At 38.7% G+C, this 23,868-nt stretch overlaps 1 protein-coding gene across 8 annotated transcripts in view; it reads left to right on the top strand.

Annotated features, from left to right (window-relative positions):
* PARD3 (par-3 family cell polarity regulator) overlaps positions 1 to 23,868 on the top strand; it is a gene marked incomplete at both ends in the record, with an annotated part of 453,991 nt that overhangs the window by 240,312 nt on the left and 189,811 nt on the right. For 5 of the 8 annotated variants that reach the window (XM_080340305.1, XM_080340306.1, XM_080340304.1 and 2 more), the window contains 4 exons: positions 2,350 to 2,475; positions 4,483 to 4,865; positions 15,738 to 15,877; positions 17,393 to 17,521. In XM_080340305.1, the coding sequence (XP_080196431.1) occupies positions 2,350 to 2,475; positions 4,483 to 4,865; positions 15,738 to 15,877; positions 17,393 to 17,521 (778 nt within the window). Of the gene's footprint in view, positions 1 to 2,349; positions 2,476 to 4,482; positions 4,866 to 15,737; positions 15,878 to 17,392; positions 17,522 to 21,333; positions 21,373 to 23,868 lie in introns of all 8 variants that reach the window. The other 3 variants (XM_080340299.1, XM_080340303.1, XM_080340300.1) reach the window with 1 other exon arrangement.

The raw sequence follows: 23,868 nt of genomic DNA, 5'->3' as shown, positions 1-23,868 counted from the left end.
TATGGAATGTTTCAAGGTCCTTGTGCTCACCAGTGTTATTGCACAGGGACAGTTTGCTAATTGCAGCAGCTGGGTTCATGTCAAGGCTGATTTTAGTGAATAGATGGAATAAGAAGTTGGATCAATATTTTGTAAATTTATTTCTTATGACAAATGCCTTCAAAATTATCAGCAAATTTTATTACAATAAAAACAGCTCAACATGCTCATTAGGTTGGTGTTGGACTGTTGTGGACTTTAGATTTTTTTCTCATGCAAACTGATCTTGGGAAAGGCAATCAGGAAACCACCTGGAATATCTAGATAACACTTCCCAGAATATATCCTAAAGAGTGTTTCACTAGCTCAGTGATCAGAAAAAAACCAAACCAAACCAGAACTCCAAGCAACAACAACAACAAACCCAAACCAATAACAAAGCAAGGAAGAATTAATTTTGCTTCGGGGAAAAAGCAAAAAAAATTTCTTTTTCCTTTTCATTGGGAGATGCTGGGTTGTTGGAAGGAATCTACAAAAGGTGAAACTGTCCAAACCCAAAGAATATCAACTTGGGATGGGAAGCAATAAGACTTGATACACGCTAGTATCTGTTGTGTTTTTCAAACCTTGTTTGTTCTGAAATACTTGTATTCTAGAGGAATGATACTTCAGCTTTATGGAATGTTTCAAGGTCCTTGTGCTCACCAGTGTTATTGCACAGGGACAGGTTGCTAATTGCAGCAGCTGGGTTCATGTCAAGCCCAGTCACCGTCAGCATCAGTGGCTGCAGCCAGGTGGTCCATCAGGAACCAAATGAGGGTGGAGAAAGTTTCCCTCTGGTGGGACACCCTCCCCACAGGTCAAACGTTAGGTATTTGCAAAATACTCTGTATCAGTTTGTAACAGAATTAGTATCACTTAAATGTTAATGTCTGACTCAAACTTCATTCGATGATCTGTGTTGTTCAAATGCTTTATGTTGTTTTTCTTCTCACAGTCTGTTTATATGTCTAGATCCTTTCAACAACATGTATTAATGTCTCTAGATTGTTCCAAAATGGAAATACTATTAGGATTGTTTCTTTTACTCCTTCATCTGCCTTGTAGGAGAGAACGTGTGACTGTTCTGTAAAATAAATGTCTTATTTGCATATATTGATAAACTGGTAAATGAAGAATTTAAAGTGGAAGAAATAAGATAATTTTGCTTTTCTGACCAATTTGATGAAGTGCTCAAGTGCTTATATAACTTCTGAGTGCATGAGGAGTCCTTTTAAGCATCACTGGCTGCTCATTTACTTTGAGGTATGTGTGAACTGAAGTGCTGTGATCACTGAAATTTTTGCACTGAAGGACATATGTGGGCTTGCAATTCCTGCCACTCAACAAAGTATTTTTCACACCATGCCTTGAAATGACTTCTGAAAAAGTAATGCGGTTGACTTGGATGCCGTGAATTTCACTCACTGATGCATCCTGTGGGATTCTTTAAAAAACTCAAACACAATGTTGATGCAAGAATAATCCTGAAGACTTAATCCTTCTTCAAACCTAGAGTTCAGGTATAGAAACATCATCGACTTCTCACACTGCCCTACCAGTACCTCAGAAATTCCCGCTTCAGGATCCATTTAATAATTTCAGGTTAAATATTTGTTTACCTTTTGTCTCTGACAATGTCTTTAAGATGACATGGTGAGTAAGCACTACACAGAGGTGACCAGCTAGTTGCACCGGGGCTATCAAATAGTAATTGACTTCAGTCATTACCGAACCAAGTAATTTAAGATAATGTGCCGAATTAAAAATGGCATTTAAGTTTTTAAATTTCCTCTTTGTTGTTTAGCAAGACAGTAAATTAAAAATGCATTTAGATTAATATAAACACATTTGGTTTGCATGATGTTCCTGAATCGTCTATCCATCCTTCCATTATAGGCTGCTTCTTGTGTGAGATGACCCCACATTTCACTTGCACAGAAGCAATAGTTATGGCTCTGGTATTCTCTGCTAACTTCAGATTTTATGTTGAACTTGTTCAAGTTCATTTAACTAGCAGAAAAGATGCTGGCTGTCAGATGTGTGGTGCTTCTTGTTCAGAAATCTAAGTCTTGTAGAAGGCTGGACATAGTATCATCACACTGCCTGGTTGTTCTTACTCTTAAATGATGTGCTTGTTTCACCTAGGGTCTTTGTTTCATGGATAATAATTCAGGTAATGCTTACAAATCATTTGAAACTATGGTATTCTACTCCAAGGTAAAGATGATTTAAAACTTCATTTCCATAGTGATTCTGATAAAATATCAATAGGATTTTCTATGTTGCAAATTGTTAGAACAGTGATCATTTGAAATCTTAATGTTCCAGAACCTTGGGACTGCTGGTAAAGCGATTGGAGAAAGGTGGAAAAGCTGAACAAGAAAACCTTTTTCGTGAGAATGATTGTATTGTCAGGATCAACGATGGAGACCTTCGGAATAGGAGATTTGAACAGTAAGTATATTTACCACGTTACATTGCTTTATGTAATCTTTAACATGGCACTTTGCAGTAATTTGAGGAAATAAAGTATTCAAGAAAAAATTGTCGAAGATCGCCTTTAAATTAAAGAATAGATACACTAAGGGACTTTAGTGGTTTTTAATTATCCAAACAACAAAAATTCAGGATAATTATTGTCATTAGAGTATATACACTTTTAATTAGATTGGTTTTGCACAGTATGGATTTTTTCTTCTTGAGTTGGTAAACTGTATATTGTGAAATTCCCATGTGATTTTTTGCTCTTATACATACAATTCATCATGTTCAATATATATGGGCAGCATGGGGATTTTATTTTTAACATTCTAAAAATATCTGTGGTTTTGTATGTGTGAGAACTAAAGGCCCTATTTCAGAAACTTGCTGAAGAAGTTTGAGAGATCATAAATATTTGCTCAATGGAAGCCTGGACATGGTAGAATCCTGAAACAGTGCATCAGAACGACTTTTAAAAGTGAAATCAGGTTATAGTCCACACACAGATAATTGAAAGGCAGAAAAGAGGCATGCCGAAAATCAGTGATTTTGATGAAAGTAATATTGTTGTGAAAACCCTAACATGTTGACAGCCAAAGGGATATCATTTATTCTGATCATCCTATACTTAATATACGTTTGAAATGTATTTTTATTTCTTTGACTCTAACTTGGATTGGAACACGATCTTGACACCAGCTTGTCTTTGCTTCTTCTGTGGTTGTGAGTCACAGTTTGTGAAGTCTGTGAAGACTTGTTGACTGTGTTTACTTTGGCTCGTGACTCAGAGCACCATGTCAGTCTGTGCAGGATTAAGCTTTTTTTTTTTTCTGTTTCTTAATGTATTCATAGAATCATAGAATCATTTCAGTTGGAAGAGACCCTCAGGATCACTGAGTCCAACCATAACCTAACCCTAGCATTAAACCATGTCCCTAAGAACAGCATCTAAAGGCCTTTTAAACACCTCCAGGGACAGTGACTCATCATTTCCCTGGGCAGCCTGTTCCAATGCCTGACAACCCTTTCCATGAAGAATTCTTTCCTGATTTCCAGTCTAAACCTCCCTTCACACAACTTGAGGCCATTTCCTCTTGTCTCATCACTTGTCACTTGAGAGAAGAGACCAACCGCCTCCATGCTACAACCTCCTTTCAGGTGGTTGTAGACAACGACAAGGTCTCCTTTCAGCCTCCTTTTCTCCAGGCTGAACAGTCCCAGTTCCCTCAGCTGCTCCTCATCACACTTGTGCTCAAGACCCTTCATTGGCTTCATTGCCTCCTCTGCACTCTCTCCAGCACCTCAATGTCTTTCCGGTGGTGAGGGACCTAAAACTGACCCCAGGATTTGAGGTGGGGCCTCACCAGTGTTGAGAACAGTGGCACAATCACTTCCTTAGTCCTGCTGGCTACACTGTTCCTGATACAAGCCAGGATGCTGTTGGCCTTTTTGGCCACCTGGGCACACTGCTGGCTCATGTTCTGCCAGCTGAAAGGGTACTAACTTAGAAAAGGTAAAGTGTAAAATATACTTTTTGTTGGACTGCATATACTCTCAGCAAATTGTGGAAATACATAATCTTTGTCTAAAGTGTAATTTTCATTCTAATAATTCTGCTGGCACTACGATTATTTTATCTGAAAAAGCAATTATCAGGGTTCAAAACAAAAGGACACTGCGGTCCTGCCATCAAACTGTCTGCATTTCTAGACCGCGGTTAAGGTTTTTGCTTTTCCGAGGCCAGTATTTGGTACATTAGTTGTTAAGCATATTTAACCGTTGTGTTACCCTAAGGCCATAAACCTTAGCAAAAAGCAGACCAAACAGACTAGCAAACAGATTCAAGTTTTATGGTTTATGCTTGAGTGCAATGTGTCTGTCAGCTCATGTTGCTTAATTAACATCAGTAATTATGTTTATAATGTCTTGTATAGTCTGCCAGTCCTAATTTGCTAATTTTCTGTTCATTTTGAAACCCAGAGCACAGCATATGTTTCGCCAAGCCATGCGTACGCCCTTCATTTGGTTCCACGTGGTCCCTGCAGCAAATAAAGAGCAGTATGAACAGTTGTCCCAAAGTGAGAAGAACACCTACTACTCCAGCCGGTTCAGCCCTGATTCCCAGTATGCTGACAGCAAAAGTATTAACAATTCTGGACTTCACACGTTACAAAGAATGTCTCGAGCGGGTAACCAGTCCGATCAGACAGACTCCTACTCGCAGCTACCTCATAGTGTGAATTCATCAGGGAAACCACCCTCGGGCCTGGTACCATCACCTCAGAAAGTTCTCACCTCCACTGCAAACAGTGGGTATAACACCAAAAAGATAGGGAAGAAGCTCAGTATACAACTGAGAAAAGGTAAGGCAGTAATGTGCTCCTCATATAGCGTGAGGGATGTGTGTGCAATGTATGTGCGTGTGTCTGGAGCCCTTGTGCTGGGCAGGACAGCTTGGAGAAGCACAGAGGAGGTGAAGGATTGATTTTTGGAGCCACGTGGTTGAGTCATCCCCACCAGCACACCCAAGAGTCCAGCTGTGCATTCTTGTTGTGCAGTGTGTTTGCAAAATGACATTTTGAAGAGTGCTTTAACATAGTTGTCTCTCAATTCACACAGAATCACAGAATGTCAGGGATTGGAAGGGACCTCGAAAGATCATCTAGTCCAATCCCCCTGCTGGAGCAGGAACAGCCAGATGAGGTTACACAGGAAGGTGTCCAGGCGGGTTTTGAATGTCTCCAGAGAAGGAGACTCTACAACCTCCCTGGGCAGCCTGTTCCAGTGTTCTGTCACCCTCACTGTGAAGAAGTTTCTTCTCATATTTAAGTGGAACCTCCTGTGTTCCAGTTTGTATCCATCGCCCCTTGTCCTATCATTGGTTGTCACCGAGAAGAGCCTGGCTCCTTCCTCATGACACTCACCCTTTACATATTTCTAAACATTAATGAGGTCACCCCTCAGTCTCCTCCAAGCTCAAGAGCCCCAGCTCCCTCAGCCTTTCTTCATAAGGGAGATGCTCCACTCCCTTGACCATCTTTGTTGCTCTGTGCTGGACTCTCTCCAGCAGTTCCCTGTCCTTCTGGAACTGAGGGGCCCAGAACTGGACACAATATTCCAGGTGTGGTCTCACCAGGGCAGAGTAGGGGGGAAGGAGAACCTCTCTGACCTACTAACCACCCCCATTCTAATACACCCCAGGATGCCATTGGCCTTTCTGGCCACAAGGGCACAGTGAAGTACAGTAAGTGTCACAAATTCTGTTGACCAAGACCTAGGGAGTGGTGAATTATTTAACTAATACAAGTCAATAAGCTAAAATGATCCATATTCTGTACTTCACAGATATAATGATTTTTCAGATTGAATAACTATGCTTTTGCTGTTGGCTTTTAAGAGTGTGGTGGATCCAGTTGGTAAATTGGACTTTCTAATTTTCAGCTAAAGCTTTTTTTTATTCCACGGGGTTGTGAAAGTCTTTGTTTGAACAGTTGAGATGTAATGTGATATTTCCTATCTTAGGCTTTATGCTGATGTAGTCGAGACTATTTAAGGGCAGAGGAGAAAGCAGTGTGTGCTTATCTCAACATCTGTGCTGTAAATGCACATGTAGGTGCATTAGTACATCTGTGGAATTTTTATGGTGTGTTAAATGTTCTAAGTGAGAAAATTTGATGGTACCATCTAGTTGTTTTTGAGATAGTTTGGAGTATAATCAAATGGCATTTAATGCAATTATTTCTTAGCTCTTGGTAAATGATTTATTTAAAGGATTATACATGTTACAAGCTTTATGGTATTAAAATGAGTGTATTTAAGGTTAGATGTAATCTGATATCTAAGAGCAAGAATAGGGTTTACATTACACAGCAAAAAGTTTACCCATGTGACAGTATTCTCTGTGAATTCAAAGTACATTCTCCTTAGGATATTGTATATACTCAGTGTTATTAATTTTTATTAATTAATCTTTTTATTGAAAGGTATTGAAGAAAATGCATTGAATGGTAGAGATTTTACAGTTTCACAGGTATCAGGCTACTTGTCACATGATTGTTATGCTTTCCTTTCTGTGAACTTCACATGAACCACCAGATTGCTTTTTTCTGGTTGCTGAATTTTAAGCTCTACAAACTTGGATGACATAAGGTTGAGATGACAGTTTGCTTCTGTTGTTGATGCTCCTTCAAGAAATTCTTTAGGCCATCAGCTCAGATCAGCCTGCTTGGAAAAACTTATTGTTATTGGCTGAGTAAGGAATCACAGGTCTTACAAATATATTCTCTGTCACTACAGCAATTTTTACCTATTTTTTGTATTTGCGGAAACCTGTAGAAATATCACTTGGACAGAAAAGAATTCTTAGCCAAGAGTGGAAATGTACATTTCACATAATTTCAAAGCACCAACAAAAGAATATGGAATATTGGAACACAATATTTTCCAGGAAACAAATGTCATGTTATAGCTGCTTGTAAGAAAGGAGAATATAGTATTGATGTGTTAAGGATTGTTTGACTGTGATGTGAGGTTACATTTTGGTCCTCTTGTACTGGATACTGTTTCATAAATACTCTTCCTACTCCTATAATGTAATTTAGCCTTGCTGGCACCAGATGGTTTTGGAAGATATATACTACCTGTTGATAGAAAGTGATCTGTAACATACTTTAACATCTACGTGGCAACTAGAGAAGTTTGGTGGCTCTCATGCTAGTATAAACTTTGAAATCTATATCTAGAATGTCTTTCAGAAGTTTAAAGTAGATATTTGTTTCTAACAGTTTGCTTATGTATGAATGCTACTAATGCAGAAATGGCACCTAGATCAGATTACAGACAGACAGACAGGCAGAAACTAGTGTTCTGTATTTCGCACAATGATAATAATTAGAAAAAAAAGCATGAAGAGACCTTTTTATAATTGCTGTCTTTCACTCGTTAATATCCACTGCGGAAAGAGGCATATTCTCCCATTTTGGCTTTCATTTGATCCCTCTGAGAACATACATGTGGAGCAACAAATGAAGCAAACACTTAAGGATGCCCCCAAGTAGTTTGTTATAAATATGAGTGCAATTGAGATGTTGATTGTCTTTGATTATTTCTAATGAAGGATGTTGTAATAATACAAGCTTTATAGATATTTAACGGATGTGCTTTTTTTTGTAGCTAACAGACAGCAGTTATTTCACCAATTACCATCAATAAATTAAAAACTCCTTGTGGGGTGCATTAAGGCATACAAGCCTGTAAGGCTTCATCTTGAAATTCACTTTTGATTTTAACCTGTGCATTCTTGTTAATGATGTAGTACGTGAGAACTGACTCTTTTTCAATACAGATGGACCTTCAGTATTATAGCTGTGTTTCAATATATTGCATGAGATTTATTATATAAAATTTCTTGGTAAGATAGCCCTACAGTATGTGCTTCTGTAATTATGATTTCTTAATATTTATTGCTGTTTTGGCATTTTAAAATAACCTGAACTTTCATAGGATTTAGCTGTTTAATAAAGTCAGAAGAGAAGGTCAGTCATATGTTTCAGTCAATGCAGAATGTTTGTTGGCTTTTCTAAATGAAAATGGATATCTGTTTATCTTTCCTTAAAGGTCAGGGCCTGAACTTTTAGCATATAGATGTAGGGGTTATTGCTGATATTCTAATGCCATTAAGGCTGTATAACAGTCGAGCTTAATAGCTCACACAAATTAAGATAGTACCAGAGATGACAGTGAGCCTGTGTTTATATATATATTGACGTAAGCTGATACACAGTAAGTATAAATAAATAAAAATAATTCCTTACAGCTAAAAGATATAGAGAAAATAAGACCAGGGTGTTAGAATGAATTTTGACCTCATATACACTAGCACAATTCCAGAGTGGTTTTTCTTTGACTGCAAGGGTTTGAGCCAATGCAACTGAGAGAAATTTAGTCCAGCACTTATAAATAATAAATAACCAATTATACAACAAATGATTCTGAGGCTCAGTCTTTGAGCACTGAGCACTCGCAGCGTTTAGTCTGATAGTCGCTAAAGCATTCAAAACACTGCTTTGCAGTTGGACATTGTATTACTCAGACTTCATTTATACTGTTTTTGACATCACTGTGCTAAGACAAGCCTGAAGTACTCAGTCTTTACATTAGCTTCATTTTATTTGATTGCCCTTAAGTGTAATACTCATTGCATTGGATCATTTCTATGTATAACTACGTATTTGTCTAGCTAAATTAAATATATAATTCTTTGGATAAAATGTCAAAACCGAGCTCTTGTTTTCTAAGTTGATCTTAGTTCCACCAAATATTTTGTTACCTTTTTTTTGCCTGAAATATTCAGTGAAGCAAGATCTCAGTCCGCATTTACCCGCTTCCAGAGCACGACCTATCTGCCAGATACGGGAGTTCTGATAATACCTTCGGTTTTGGCCCAAGTAATATTTCTCTCTTGCAAAATAATATAGTTTCAAGAGAAATAAATGAGTGGCACAACCGTGGATACCTTAGAGCAGGAAAGCTGTAGGGATGGCCAAGTCCATCACAGAAAGGGCGTCATGGCCATATTCTAGGAGATGGTGAGCCCTGGGAGGAAGGAGGTGCCTTTGTGCAGCACAACAGGGAAAAATGGTTAAATTGGAGATGTGAGGAGGATTACAAGACTCTTTGCGCTTCAGAGTTTCTCACTGGATTCCTGTTTGGCTTGCTGGCCCTTCTGTGTTTCATAATGCTCTGTTTTACCTACAGAGCTGAGCTTAAACACTGCGAGTCCCACCAGGTGACTGGGTGTTCAGTGTCACAGTGCAGGGACACTCAGATCTGCGGCACCCCACTTCTTGTCTTCAAGAAGTCATTAGAGACACAAATAAGATGCTGTGGGTAGTTTGGGAGGATGCTAATTTAAAATGGCATCATATTTGCTATGGACTAAAGCACATATATAGATGATTACTTGTACGTTCTGCTATATAAACCCAAGTAAAACAAGATAGGACTCTGAACTTGTCTGTCAGATATCCTGCATCGTGTATCTGAAGCGTACAGATTTACATGCATTTTTCATCATACTCTCCCATTTTCCCACACACTTTCTTGAGCCAGACTTTGAACTGACATTTTAAATTTTTATTTAAAATTTCTTTTGAAGTAATATGTTCTCTTAGACTGACTTTAGAATTCCTGTTCAGGTGCAATAGAGATGTTTGTCACTTTTGAAATGAAGCATATAGATTCCTAAATTACTTAAGCGACCTTGAGAAATAAGATTCAAAAGTGATGCAAATCATTTTGGGCATTATTAGCCACTGAAGAAACGTAAGCTGCATCAAGTTTCATCTCTCCATTTTAAAAAGCACTTCCAATCACTATTTATTAGCAGACTGTAGGAAAAAAGGGTAGAATGTTTCTATTAGGTTGATCAAAGATTTTCTTGAGAGGCCTGAGCTATACTTGGAGAAATAAAGTTTTTCTAAATAACTCAGCTACACAAAAATGGGCATGCAGTTAATTTGTCTTGATTGTGCATGTGGCTGCAGAAATTTTATAGACAGCTGAGCAGTCAGGCTTCTCAGCAGTCATTTGCACGTACAGTTACCCTGACTACGCATACACAAATTCTGAAAATACAGGGTTTTTACTACGAGCAGTAAAATAACTTTTCAGGAAGTATCTAAAATGGTCTTGGTTAGTTTAGTAAAGCCCCTGACAATGAGAAGAGCTTATTTGCTGTTCAGCTCTTGCATGAGGTCCAGTCCTTAATAAAAACTGCTTTTTAGCATTAAACAGTAGGGTAATTATTTCAGCAATCATCCATCTGCACATGGATCTCAGGAAAGAGTCTACTGTGAAAAAGCATGAACTTGAAATGCTTGGAAGGGCAGTGTCTGCTCTGATTATTGTCAGAGAACGTTTGGCCTTCTGCTTATTTTTATTGTAATGTTATCTCACTCCTTATTCTGGATCATTTTATAATCTAGTACTTTCTTTAAGTGGGGATGCTTTATTTTGTAATTTTTGTGACTTTCTGTCACAAACTGTTTCTATGTGTAACCAACCTCCCTTATTGTTTTGCGAAAGGGAGACAGTGTTCTTTGTCTTTCACGAAGAATCTGTACTTTTCCTTAACAACCCTTTATTCCATCTGAGGCCTGTTCACCCACATGGATTTTCCATATCTAGGTTGTTCTGAAACGTTCTCTGCTTCTCTTGCATAAGTGCTAACAAATGTGGTGCCCAATTGTCTAGTTATCAAACATTTTCCATTGTTTTAGAAGTAAGATTTAGGGAGATCTGTACTGAAGTACCTGAGAACTCATCTGCATTTTCTTAAATTAGAGGAGAAGGAAGAGCATGATTTGCTTCTAGCTCTGTTTGCGGTACTGAAAGGGAAGAGAACTATAAAAGGAATATCACAGAAAGTTGACAGTGTGGGTCCTTCAGATGGTCCTTATTGGGTTTCTGAACTAATGCCCTTGTAAGAGTGACATGAAGGTGCTGGAAGCAGTGCAGAGGTGATGCTTGCTTTTCATCTCATGTTCTGGCCGTGCTCCTGCCCAGCAGCACGTTCGGCTGCTGAGAATTTAGACCTGCAGTTGATGCTGGATGAGGACCACACAATTTTTCATGCGGAAGAGCCTTAGAAACACAGAAATGTTATGCCAGACACTCTTTTCACAGTCAAGTAGATAATCCTAGCATTAGTGAGAAATTAAACACTTCTTGACTGAGACATAACAGAAAGTCTAGAAAACTCTAGCAAGATATAATATTTTTTTAACGTCCTGTCAGTTTATGATCAGGCTGATTCCAAATAAGATGATGTTAATTCTGAATATATATTTAAATTACATGAAAGTCCCCCCCACACCTTAATGCTACTAGAACTTTTTTCCCCAAAACCAACAACTGAAGCATCAAATCCGCCCCTCTTCTGTTTGTACAACGTAGCTCTTTTACTACTGTAACTGGCCTTTTTATTCACCTAAAACTACTTCGTCTTCAGCTCAGAGCTGGCTGAGCTCCTGAGGGTGATGTGACCTTAGAAAGCGTGTTCAGCCTCACATTCAAGAGAAAAGGGGGGCTCTACCTTGTCGAGAGAGCTGCTGATTTATCACAAAATGAAAGCTGGAGAATTTGAATTACACGAATTAGTGTGTAATTTTTAAATGTTATTATCACTCGATGTAATTTGATCATTGTCAGAGATGACAGCTATAGAGGGAGGAAGATGTTTTCTACCCTCCTTTTAAAATCTGTAAGAGAATAAATTGAACATAACTCAAATAAGCTAGACTTTACAAAGCAAAGCTCCTAGCTTTGAGTAGAATGACTCCTGTGTTTTCAAAAACATGGAAATTCCTTCTGTTTTCTACTCCTTTTCTGGTTCTGCCGTTATGTGTGTCCAGTTTCTCCCATAAATCAGAGATATCAGAGGAGCCTGCAGTATGTTTGCACAGTTCCCTCATTATTATAATGGAGTTTTACACCCTAAGAACTGGAAACATTTTAGCAGCAGGAAGATATTAAGATCTTAAACGCATTTCTATCAACAAGAGAACTGAAATGCGTGGAGTAGAGATAACTAAATCAGTTATGTGTATAAAAAGAAAAAAATCCAGTCACAGAAGTTGTATTTGTTTTTAGCCTCAGTCGAATGTATCCATTTTCTTCCCAGTCTTGTGAGATTTTAATTTAGATATAATAAGCATAGGAGTTTATGAAGCTGTATTATACAGCTAAGGGCAGCAATAGTACACAAATAGCAAAATGAAGCAGAGAAAAGGTAAAAGGAAAATGACACCCAAAAGGTGTCTCATGCAAATCTGTACAGAGCAGCACAGCAACATGTAGCCCAGTTGAGGCCCCTTCTTTCCACAGAAACAAGTAATTAGAATTTTCTTGTGCTAATATCTGGGCTCAGTGTGGATTTGTGGCATTCTGCTGGCTTTGGTAAAGGCTTTCTGGAGATTTGACAGCAGAAAATGCCACAATCCAAATTTATATCCTGTGTGCATTTGTAATATGAGCATTTAAAGTTCTGTTTTTTCCGTGGGGATTTAAAGTGAAGTGTGTGAACCAGACATCTGTAATGATGCTGTAATCAGGCTATGGGGATTAAGCTTATTAATAATGAAATATTGTCCTGGGTGTGCAGTCATGCTCTGATACTGCTTTAGAAATTTTAGCAAACCAAACCTGTACTCCAAGAACAATATTCAACACAGATCCTTAAAATAAGAAAAAGACAAATTTCATTTTCTATGAGATGTGACTTAAAAAAACCTTATAGAGATCATCTTCACATGTTGCAGGGAGTTAGAGCTCTATGAACATTTGAAGCATCGTAAAAATTGTGAGGTCTCCAAAGTAAAATATGGATGTTATGAGATCTAATACTTTTTTCATCTCTGTGTAATAGCATTGATAAATTTTATATCACCTTGAAAGTGAATGAAGATTTTCAAATTCAATGTCAGTTTTCCAGCTATCCTGAACGCTGCAGAAGGAAGAGAGGTTGTCTCATGATAGTTAGCCTAGAGGAACTGATCCAAATTTCCCAAACAATACGAGCTGCATGCACTTGCTGTGTGTCCACGAGGACTTAGATGTGTTCAGGATGAAGATTTTAAAAGGTTGTGTCACCCCCAGCCCTGTCACCTGTGTCAATTTACTTCTTAACATGATTAGCATCTTGATAATAAAATATATTGTACTAAATGTTAGTCAAATGTAATTGTGCACATTTCAGAAATCTGAAGGTAGACTACTGTTGACTGTATTGGACTCCTGCTTCATTTTCATGTGTGAATATTAACCTGCTCGGTAAAAAAGTAGACTTAGCAAATGAACATGGGGAATAGTATGACATAAATTAATTCAGGCTTTAACCTGTGGTGGGTTGATCTTGACTGGGTGCCAGGTCACACCTATCACACTGCTCTATCACTTCTCCTCCTCATCTGGATAGGGGATAGAAACTATGACGAAAAGCTTGTGGGTGGAGATAAGGACAGGGCTAGACAGCTCACCAACTACGGTCACAGGCAAAACAGACTCAACTTAGGGAAATGAGTTCAATTTATTGCCAATCAAATCAGAGTAGGATAATGAGAAGTAAAACCAAATCTTAAAACACCTTCCCCCACCCCTTGCTTCTTCCTGGGCTCATCTTTACTCCCAATTTTTCTACATCCTTCCCCTCGACTGGCACAAGGGGATGGGAAATGGGAGTTGAGGTCAGTTCATCACATGTTGTTTCTGCTGCTTCTCCCTCCTCACACTCTTCCCATGCTCCATCATGGAGTCCCACCTACAGGAGACAGTCCTCCATGAACTTCTCCAACGTGGCTGCAGTTCTTCACAAACTGCTCCAGTGTGGGTTCCTTCCAGGGCTGCAGTCCTTCAGGAACAGACTGCTCCAGTGTGGGTCCCCATGGGGTCACAAGCCCTGCCAGCAAACCTGCTCCTGCGTGGGCTTCTTTCTCCAGAGGATGCCAGGTTCTGCCGGGAGCCTACTTCAGCATGGGCTTTCCATGGCTGCAGGGGCACAGCCAGCCTCACCATGGGCTGCACCACGGGCTGCAGGGAATCTCTGCTCTGGGGCCTGCAACACCTCCTGCATCTTCTTCACTGACCTTCGTGTCTGCAGGGTTGTTATTTTTTCTCACATTTTTTACTCCCCTCTCCAGCTGCTGTTGCACAGCATTTTTTTCTCCTTCTTAAATGTTGTCCCAGAGGTGCTACCACCGTCTCTGATGGACTTGGCCTTGACCAGCAGCAGGTCCATCTTGGAGCTGGCTGGCATTAGCTCTGTTGGATGTGGGGGAAGCTTCTGGCAGGTTCTCACAGAAACCACCCCTGTGGTCCCACTGCTACCAAAACCTTGCCACACAAACCCAATACAAACCTCAAATGGTTCTATAGTTGTGTGTCTTTCACGTAGGTTGTGTTCAGTTTCCCAGGGTTCATAGCTGTTATGTAAAAGTTTGGCTTCTGTCTGTCCCTGTGATTTTTATAAAAAGGGATGTGTTGTGCAACTTTGAGGGACCATACCTGATATTTCCGAGTCCTACCTACAGGTTGCCTTAGTAGGTCAGATTAAACGTGGATTGGGCATGTGTATGCCTTGCTAGTGAACTTGAACCGTAGACATATCTTGACAACCTCTGAGATGTTTCAAATGGAAGTTGTAGATAGTGCCACTCTGTCAGGGCTGCTCTCTGCTGAATGGCTGTCTGCATTTTATGCCAGATTAAGTGTCCTGAATAGACTCGATGTGCAATGCTGGGGGGTGGGCAGCTTTCAATGTAGCGTTTCAAAGGTGATTGATAACACTGGACAGATTGCATCAAGGAGAGGATCACAATAGAGCTTTCCGCATAGTAGGGAAGGCCTCTGCTTGTCCTCTCAGCTTGTGAATCCCAGAGCTGGAGTCCTCAGGTACACTTCAGTAACCAGTTATGGGCATTATTTCTCTGAAATACAAGCTAGTCTCATTTGCCATACTGACTTGACACCCTCGCTGGATTTCTCCACATTATCTTAAACGTCTCTGTTTCGCTTCAGTGAGTCTTAGCCAAGTGTAGACAGTCACCTGGCCGCGCAGCAGGACCTCAGGAGTGGCAGCTTGGCTCTGCTCCCTGTCTGCGTGGCAGAAGGTGGGATGGAACTCAGCAAGAGCTGGGGTGAAGCCCCGGGACAGAGGAGCTGTTGACAGAAAACAGCCTGAGGTCCCTTGGAGCAGAACAAATGAGGTCACTGAGGTCTGGTCCTGTCTGTCACCTGCCGGTGTCCATAAGTGAGCTGACAAAGCCCCGTGGCCAGCAGTGCTGGCCGACTGACACTGCTGAAAGAGTTGCAAAAGAGGAAGGATCAATGACAAGATCCAGATTGACAAGGGGTAGACAGTGATAGGATATCAGATATGCTTTGTTCTGATTCCTTGTCACTCAGCTTATCTGAAATAGAAAGTTGGAAATATGGCAATGACTTGGAAATCATCGGAACAGCAAGTTGCAAGGAGGGCCTGCTGAGCCACCTGTGCCAAGACTCAGTGCTTCAGCTATAGTGTTCCTTTATATGCCATTTCTTTCATTTTTTTCCATGCAGTAATTCTTACATTTTATATATGTATTTTCATGGATTATATTAGTATCACTAAGGTATACATAACATATGTCATATAAAATGTGCATTTTAACAAGTAACTTTCTACATTCTTTTTGCAGGTACAGAAGGCTTGGGATTTAGCATTACTTCAAGAGATGTCCCAATTGGGGGCTCTGCTCCAATTTATGTGAAAAACATCCTTCCGAGAGGTGCAGCTATTCAAGATGGGAGACTAAAAGCTGGAGACCGATTAATTGAGGTGATGAAGTGTTACATGTTGTTTGTCTGTGTTTTGGCATGAACCCACGCACTAGTTCACTTCCAAAGGCTCTTAGTTAAGGAAAATGTTTACCTCTTTTTTTCCTTTTTCTTTTTGGCTTTGTCTTTTTATGTAGCAGAACAAAGACTGTGCATTTTCGTCTGTTTTAAGAGTTGAACCCAGACATACTATGAAAACATGAGTTTATCTGTCCTTATGTGAATATAGTGTCATAGCCTTGCGTTGCTGTTGAGAAATCAGTTGAAGCAAAGTGATTGTTACCTAATAAGGGGCATTAAACCAGCATGGAGTGACACACCAGAAATTACTGAAGGTGTTGCCAAGTATGGAAGACAATACCCCAAAAAGGTTTAGGGAATTAACTGAAAGGGACAGTATAGGAGGAGGGTAGTGCTGCAGAGATTGAAGGCCGCTTCCCTCCTGAAGGGAGGATGTCCTCAAGGGAATGGAATTTCTCTTAGGCACACAGCAGACACCTTCCTGCAAATCGAGCTGGAGTGATATAAGATGTTACCACCTGCAGCTCTTCATTACTGTCCCTAAGCCAAATGACACTGGAGGTACAGCTGAGATACTAACTGCCTCTCAGTGCCCTTCAGACTTCACTTTCCTGCAAAATTGGCAAAGTCAGCTTGAATTTTTGCTGGAGGATGGCCCTCTGTAATTACTGTAATTCAAGGTAACCCAGATGACTTGGGTAGAAGGGGACTGGGAAACATTTAAGATGATAGCTATGGCATCTCGACTGTGTGAGCTGTGATCTCATATGAGGAAAAGGGAAAAGATGGTTTCCTGATTTCTCCTGAGCACGAGCTCCCTTGTGTAGTGCCGTTAGTTCATTTGCCTTGTGTTTCCAGAATGTTTCTGAATAGGCAAGCCTGAGAATACCATGTCTTTCTCTGGCTTCTCCCTTGCCAAGTTAGCTCATCGAGTGGGGAATTTACTTGTATATATTCCATACCTGTCTGTCCCGGTAAGCAGTATGTGGAGGCCAAGGGGCTGGACCTCTGAGCAAAGGCAATATAAAGAGTAACTGCCCCAAAGTTATTTGGAGAAACAAATGATTTTCTACTTTTGACGAAAGTAATTGTGCAAGATGTGTTTGGAAGATATGTATAACACCAAAGAATGTGGAAGATATGTATAACACCAAAGAATGTGGAAACAAAACCAGTTTTGAATCATACCTTGATTTTGCGAAAGGATTTCTTTGCAGAAATTCTTGTAAAAGAAACCCGTTAGATGGGATTAGTTGGCTTTATAGGAGAGAAGGAGAGAAATATAGCTGTCTTGCTCGTTACTTGTGTTGGTATGTAAAGAATTTATGTTTAATTAGTTGTATTAAGTGGAAGCTGTACCGAGCCAATAAGCAGATTGCTTCAATGAGATCTCTTTAATACTGTCCCATGTGAATGATATGACTTTTCAGTATGAATTTTTACTGTTTTTCCTGATTTGGAGTCATATCAATTTTTAATATTTGCTTTGTCACAGGTAAATGGAGTTGATTTAACAGGAAAAACCCAAGAAGAAGTTGTGTCCTTGCTGCGAAGCACCAAGATGGGAGGGACCGTCAGCCTTCTGATTTTTCGACAGGAAGAAACATTCCATCCAAGGGAACTGGTGCGTAAAATAGAGAGCAGCTAAGAGATTTAGATGAATATGAGCAAATGATTTGATCTTGTCACCTGCTAGTAAACATGCATGGCCAGCACTGAATATAAGGAAAAAAAAAAGCTTTTTTACTTTATTTAGAAGATTTTACATGAATGTTTTTTATTCTCTTTGAGATTTGATATTGGAATTAAATATATGTTAATAATGTATAAGTGAGAGTTTTATTTTGAGTGAAAATGTTTATTATAGAAGAAGCTATTGGATGGACTTTATTTAGATGCATGCAGACAAGTAGATTATGTCATATCTTTCACATGGAGAAATCTATGTTTGAAAGCCTGCCATTTGTCCTCCTACCTGCTCAATAAAATATTTCAGAGCATATAATATTATGCCAAAACAGGATATGTAAATACATTTCTATCAAAAAATGGAATAAATAAGGAATAGGAGCCTTTTTTGAATATAAATGCAATCTCTGTGGAATGGAAACCCTGCAGTTATTAATTTAGCAGGGTAATTCAGAAAATGTTTCTAAGGAATTTACATGAAATGGAAATAAAATGATATTTCATACTGTACCTCCTCCACTTGCATAGTGTATGCAGATATTTCTCTGATAATTATTCAAGATAATTTCTGTTATGAAAAGGTAGACTGTGGATGTAGCAGTCTTACTTTGTTCTGTATTCAATTAAACTGCTGAAGTTATTTATTATTTGTATTATCGTAGCTATATATAGCTCTAAAAATAACTTATTTGGCTGCATTATCATGAGAAAAAAGACAAATATAAGTGACAAATATAAGTATGATGAATAGATTACTACATTTTTTATTGGATTTATGTTATTTTGAATGCAAAGAGAATAAAATTTTGTTTTGCTGTTTCAAGATGTTTAACATGAACTTTTCAAAACTATAAAGAAACCTAGGGAGTCCAAGTGGCAGGGAACTTTGCAAATGAACTCACTTTTACCTTAGTATTCTTGGAACATGACTTCAGGTACTGAGGTGATAGTTGTCATAAAATAAAGAGAAATGAACCAATTGAAATCATATTATGCCCTATCTTATTGCTGGAACTGTGAGAGCAATCTGTTTATAAGTTCCTATGATGTAATTTTCACAGTGTTGCTATCTTACGTAAAGGTGAATGAAAATGCTTTTTAAGATTTCTAAATAAACTTAGAAGTAAGAAAATGTCTTAATTTTGTGTATATTATTTCTGTAGTAAAATGAGGAAATTGTAATGCATAATTTAACACAATATTTTGTTTAAGTAATTGCAAACAAAGGCATAATGTAATACAAAGATTTAATAGTAGTACTTGTAGTTTTAAAAATCACAGCAAACAACTCCCTTTATATGTGTTCCACCTCAGTAGCTCACCTGCTGCTGCTCAGGTGATTCTTTCTCAGCTATTTTGGCAAACGCCAGCACAGAGAAGCCAGATCTCATCGTGGCTGTGTCAGGTAGTAGGTGGGCTCCGCGCTTTGTAGTCAGAGTTCAGATCTGAATGGGTGTGCATTTCTGTAGCTCCAATGGAACAAATGATACTGTGAGGATCTGACAGTACACGTGTGATGATCCTCTGCTGCATAAGGATTTGTTTGTTTGCATTTTGACATGAAGAACTGTTAGGTGTGCTCTGCTGACAGCTGTCAAAGAGCAGGAACAGGTTTGCTGGGGAAGGTGTTGAACTGAAACCCATGGAAAGGGCCATTCTTTCTTATCTGGTAAGAAACAATCCTAAAAGAAAAAAAAAGTGTTTTCGGTTAGCTCCTCTCAATGACTTTTACTAGCTTTACATACCAAAAATAATTTAATGATGACGGAGGGAGAGGAGTGATCTGAAATCATGTCAGTTCATCTTTTTCACATGCAAACCTTCTTTGGCCGCTTAGGAACAATTTGTCTTTGAATCCTTCCCCTATTTCTGTAATACTTTCTACATTTGTGTGCTTTAAGTATTAACTGAATGAGATGTGTCTCAGAAACCGTATGCATAAAATCATGTTATTTGATATTATCCATCTCCTGAAGGGCAGGACTTGCTGTTGCTTGCTGAGGAGCACTCAGTATTAAAACCATTTTCTATTTACCAACATTTGTACAGATAGTAAATCCAGTAAAAGAGGTGTTTAGATTTTAAGGTTTGGGTTACAGGTTGCTGAATGACTTTTGACAAGTTACTTATCCTTGGTTTTCTTTATAACCAAAATGAATGTAATACATTTTCAGCAGAGTTGTGGAGTTTAATGTCTTTGATGTATATTGCTGTTATTGTCTGGAGGGGTCCTATGAAAAAGTGCAGTTTTATCTAAAACCTATTGGAATGTTAAGCTGAGCCCATTTAGGTTAGTATGGGATCTTTGTAGCTGTGGTCAGGATAGAGAGTGTGTGTGATGGAGAACCATCATCCAGCACAGCAGACCATGCTAAAAGTGAGTAAAATGTGGATGCAGGGAATAAAATGAAATTGGCAGGAGTTAACTTTTCTAGCTAGTGAGATCTAGAAGAATGATTAAGTTTCTCCAGAATACCAGGCATTTTATTGCTTCCAGAGTTACCTAATCCCAGATAGATAATATATTAGAGCTCGTCCACATCCGTGTGAGAGGCAGATGGTCTCTTAAAAATCTTCCCTCCCTGTCCCCTTCCATTATGAAAGGGGTGAGGATTACTCTGGTTAAGTAGACTCCTGTTATACTGTGGTTACCTCACATAAACAAAAATAACTTGCTATGAAGGATTTTCTTAGAGCCTGCTACTGACAGTGCGAATCCACTGAAGGACTGACTTCTGTTATTCAGCTTTTGAACTAAATTCTCAGCACCAGCACAGCTTGGCTGGCAGAGTTGGTCTCCTGTACCCTACAAGTTAATCTGCCCCTTGATACACTTAGGTCCTTTATATGTTCCTCATAGTTGGCTGCTTCATCTTCTTTTCTTATTGCTTGTTGGCTGTAGGTTAAAGCTAACTGGATGTTTTTGTTAGTACTTGATCACCACATTTTTTTGCTTATTCATTTGAATCTCCTGCAGAACGGCCCAAAGCAAAAAATTCCAGTAAACACTAGCCTTTGGTTTTGGCTCAGCTGAATTGAAAGAAACAGCTCATTAGCCCAAAAGTGATCAGCCAGCAAGGCTGCTCCTGGGTGCTCAAAAGGGTTTTAATATGGATGGGTGTGGGCTTAGAAGAGCAGAAGTTCCTTACATGTGTTTCCAGAATTGGTTGGGAGATTCAGAAAGGTTTTCCAATGATGTACGTTTGCCTCATGTGCCCTGAGACACAGATGAGGAATGCAAGATATAGGAAGGTCCCATCTGTGGTGGACTGAAAGGACTCTGCTATCCTTGAGATATCTAGTGCTGTAGTTCTGGTTCATCCAAACACACTCAAAAAGGGAATCCGTTGTTAAGATAAAAATGGATGTTTTAAAAAACAGATGCTTGTTTATAATATTTGGAGAGGTTCATCTGGACTACTAAGGTCGTTCTTTGAAACTTTCAAAGCAGAAGGGAAAGGCCAGGGGAGAAGATCCCTGAAAGAGAATCATTCTTCCTTGGCCAGATAGGCACCTCCTTCATAGCCACGTAGTCAGCTGTGCTGGCCTGAGGTTACTGAAGGTTCTTGTTGTTCACTTCTCATTTGGTGCTGTTTAGACAAATTTGAATCAGGGAGCAAGATGAACACACTTCATTTTTCCATTACCACTTCACATCAGAATTAGAGCTCTTTGTTATCCCCCTGCTGATAGATAGTATATGTCGTATGTAGTCGTGTTCTTATTTATTTTTTTTACTTCCTTTAGAATGCAGAACAAAGCCAGTCACAAATTCCAAAGGAAACGGTAAGAGCTTTGTCTTTTCCATACTGGAAGGCTCCCAAATGTTTTTAAAATGATATGGCACTTCTCCATCGAAGTTTCACAGGTTATATACTGTAGATGGCTCGCTCTAGCTTTACATTTTAAATGCATTTTTTTAATGTAATTTCAAATACTGTTTGAATATTATATGCAATTCAGTTATTATGTATGTTCAAGTGCTATTTGAAATTACATCTCTTATACACAGCTAAAGGCCTAAAGTTGGAATGATAAGACTAGACTGTTAGCTTGGGTTACTTGTTGTAACTAATTGTTTTAATCGTTATTATATGACTGAAACCTGAGATACAAACACAAAGATTAGGCAGTTTGGATTTAAGTAACAATTATACCCTCACAGCAAACCACTGTTTGTTAGTTGTTTTAAGGAACTATAGTGAAGTAGTCAAATTTAACCCTTTGAAGGCTGCAACAGGTTGGTATCTAATGTGTCATTAAGGCTGTGTATTGAGGTTTTATGCTGTTTATAGACCTCATTTTGGTCAGGGGAACGGCATCGGTCTTAATACACATATTATTATATTAATAAATGCATTTTTTCTAAAATAAGATATTTATTTTATGAAATATTAGCAGAGGATGTAACAGTATATTTCCTTAAAGGTATACTGTATCTTAGTTAAAACTTCAAGAAACTCCATTCAATTAGGTACCTATTTCAAAATTAAGTAATAAATTAGATTATGGAGAAGTTAAGAGGATTCATGCTGGGCTTTGAAATTAGTTAGGCCTCTGAAAAACAGAAAAAGCTTGTCTAGATGATTCAGCATGCCTTACCAGCAATGGTGCGATGGTGTCTGGGACAAAAAGAAAGCCAAGACTAGGGAAAGAGACATAAGAGCCATCTCAGTGAAATGGTTGAGGGTACTTTGATTGATACTATTAATGTTTCAGGCCAATGGAATATCACTGGAAAAATAAGTGCTTGGGTTGAGCGTAGCAATATTCACTTTTATCTCTCTGTCTTTTGATGTCATTCTAGTCTGAAAGCATCTACATAAGAGCTCTGCAAAATTGTGGCTGTATCGTTTCAGACATTCTTCACAGTATCTGTTTAGTACATTTACTCTTCTTAGTGGATGTATGTTTTTCTCTTTGTAATTTCTTGCCACGTACTGCTGATACGTAAGGAGATCAAAGATCAAAACCCAGGACAGTATTTCTGCCTGTAATTGAATACAATTGAAAATAATTTGTGGGTGCAGCCTTATAAAAGTGTCCTGGCTTTAGGAATTGAAATTCTGCCCCAAAACCTCGTTAAGATAAGGCAGGTTGCCTATAGGGTGTTTATATAAAGCAAAGTGAATGTTTTGTACCAAGTTCCATGGTGAAATTTGTTCTCTAGGATTTTTCTGATTGACTTCCTGACTTCATCTAACAAAAGACCAAAAGAAAATAAGGATCTCTCATTTGTTTGCTATAGATCTGAGCTAAAAATTGCTTGTTAACCAGGGGATTATGCAAGAGGGACAGGGAGTGCATGAGTAGCTAGGGGTTTCTGAAAAAAACAGCCAGAAAGCCCTAGCAAGCCCTGGAAATAGGGGAGTCAACTGAGAAACGTGGAGATGTATTTGGTTAGTGAGGGAATGAGGCTGGAAAGCTGGTCAATACGAAATGTTTTTGCGCGATGTCTTGGGTTTTTCATTCATTATGGGGTGGGATTGTTTTGTTATCTGTCTGAAGGCTCAGAGCAACATCACTAGTAGGAGTAGTAGGTCTCTTTAAATTCACCTACTCCTGGGTGGGAATAAAAAATGGAATAAATGTGAAAGGTGTCAGTGGGTATTTATAATGCACAATGCTTTTGAGCTTACCTCCCTTCCTCCAATCTACTTTGCTTTGGATAAGTGTGATACTGCAGTTCTAAAGAACTAATTTCCCACAGCTGCACATTAATAACACTGTCACACACTTTCTTACTATTATTATTATTATTTTTGAAAGTGGTTTTCATTGCTTTCCTTTATTCTATTTGGTTCTGCCTCAATCCCTATTTATTCCTCCTCTATCTACTTTTCAGGTCTTTGAGATTTCTAATCTTGCAATTTCTATTTCTTTGCCTGCTCTGATCTTTATGCTGTTAGTTTTGAGCTTTTAGTCTCCCAGTGTCAAGGACTTGATAGTAGAAAGCAAGGAAAAAAAAATAAAAACCAGAAAAAATGATGAAAGCAGTGAAGCTATAGGAATGGGAGGTGAAATACAAGTCTATTTGTAATTTAAAGGCGAAATGGTTGCAGTGGTTTTTTGTTTGTTTGTTTTTATGTCTTTTTGGGGAAATAGAAGAAAAATGCACCTTTGAAATTAAAAAAGAAAAAACCCCTTGAAAATGCAAAGCTTGAAATAAAATGTATAAGCAGACCCCAAAATATGAAGCCTGATTTATTGACACATTATTAACACTCAGGGGTTACAGTCATCTAAGTGTTATAATACTTGGAAATGGTTTACACTAATATT

The sequence above is a fragment of the Nesoenas mayeri genome, assembly GCF_963082525.1.
Source record: "Nesoenas mayeri genome assembly, chromosome: 2".
In the NCBI taxonomy this organism is placed as follows: domain Eukaryota; kingdom Metazoa; phylum Chordata; class Aves; order Columbiformes; family Columbidae; genus Nesoenas; species Nesoenas mayeri.
Note: the sequence above shows the minus strand (reverse complement) of the source record. Positions and strands in the feature narration are given on the sequence as shown.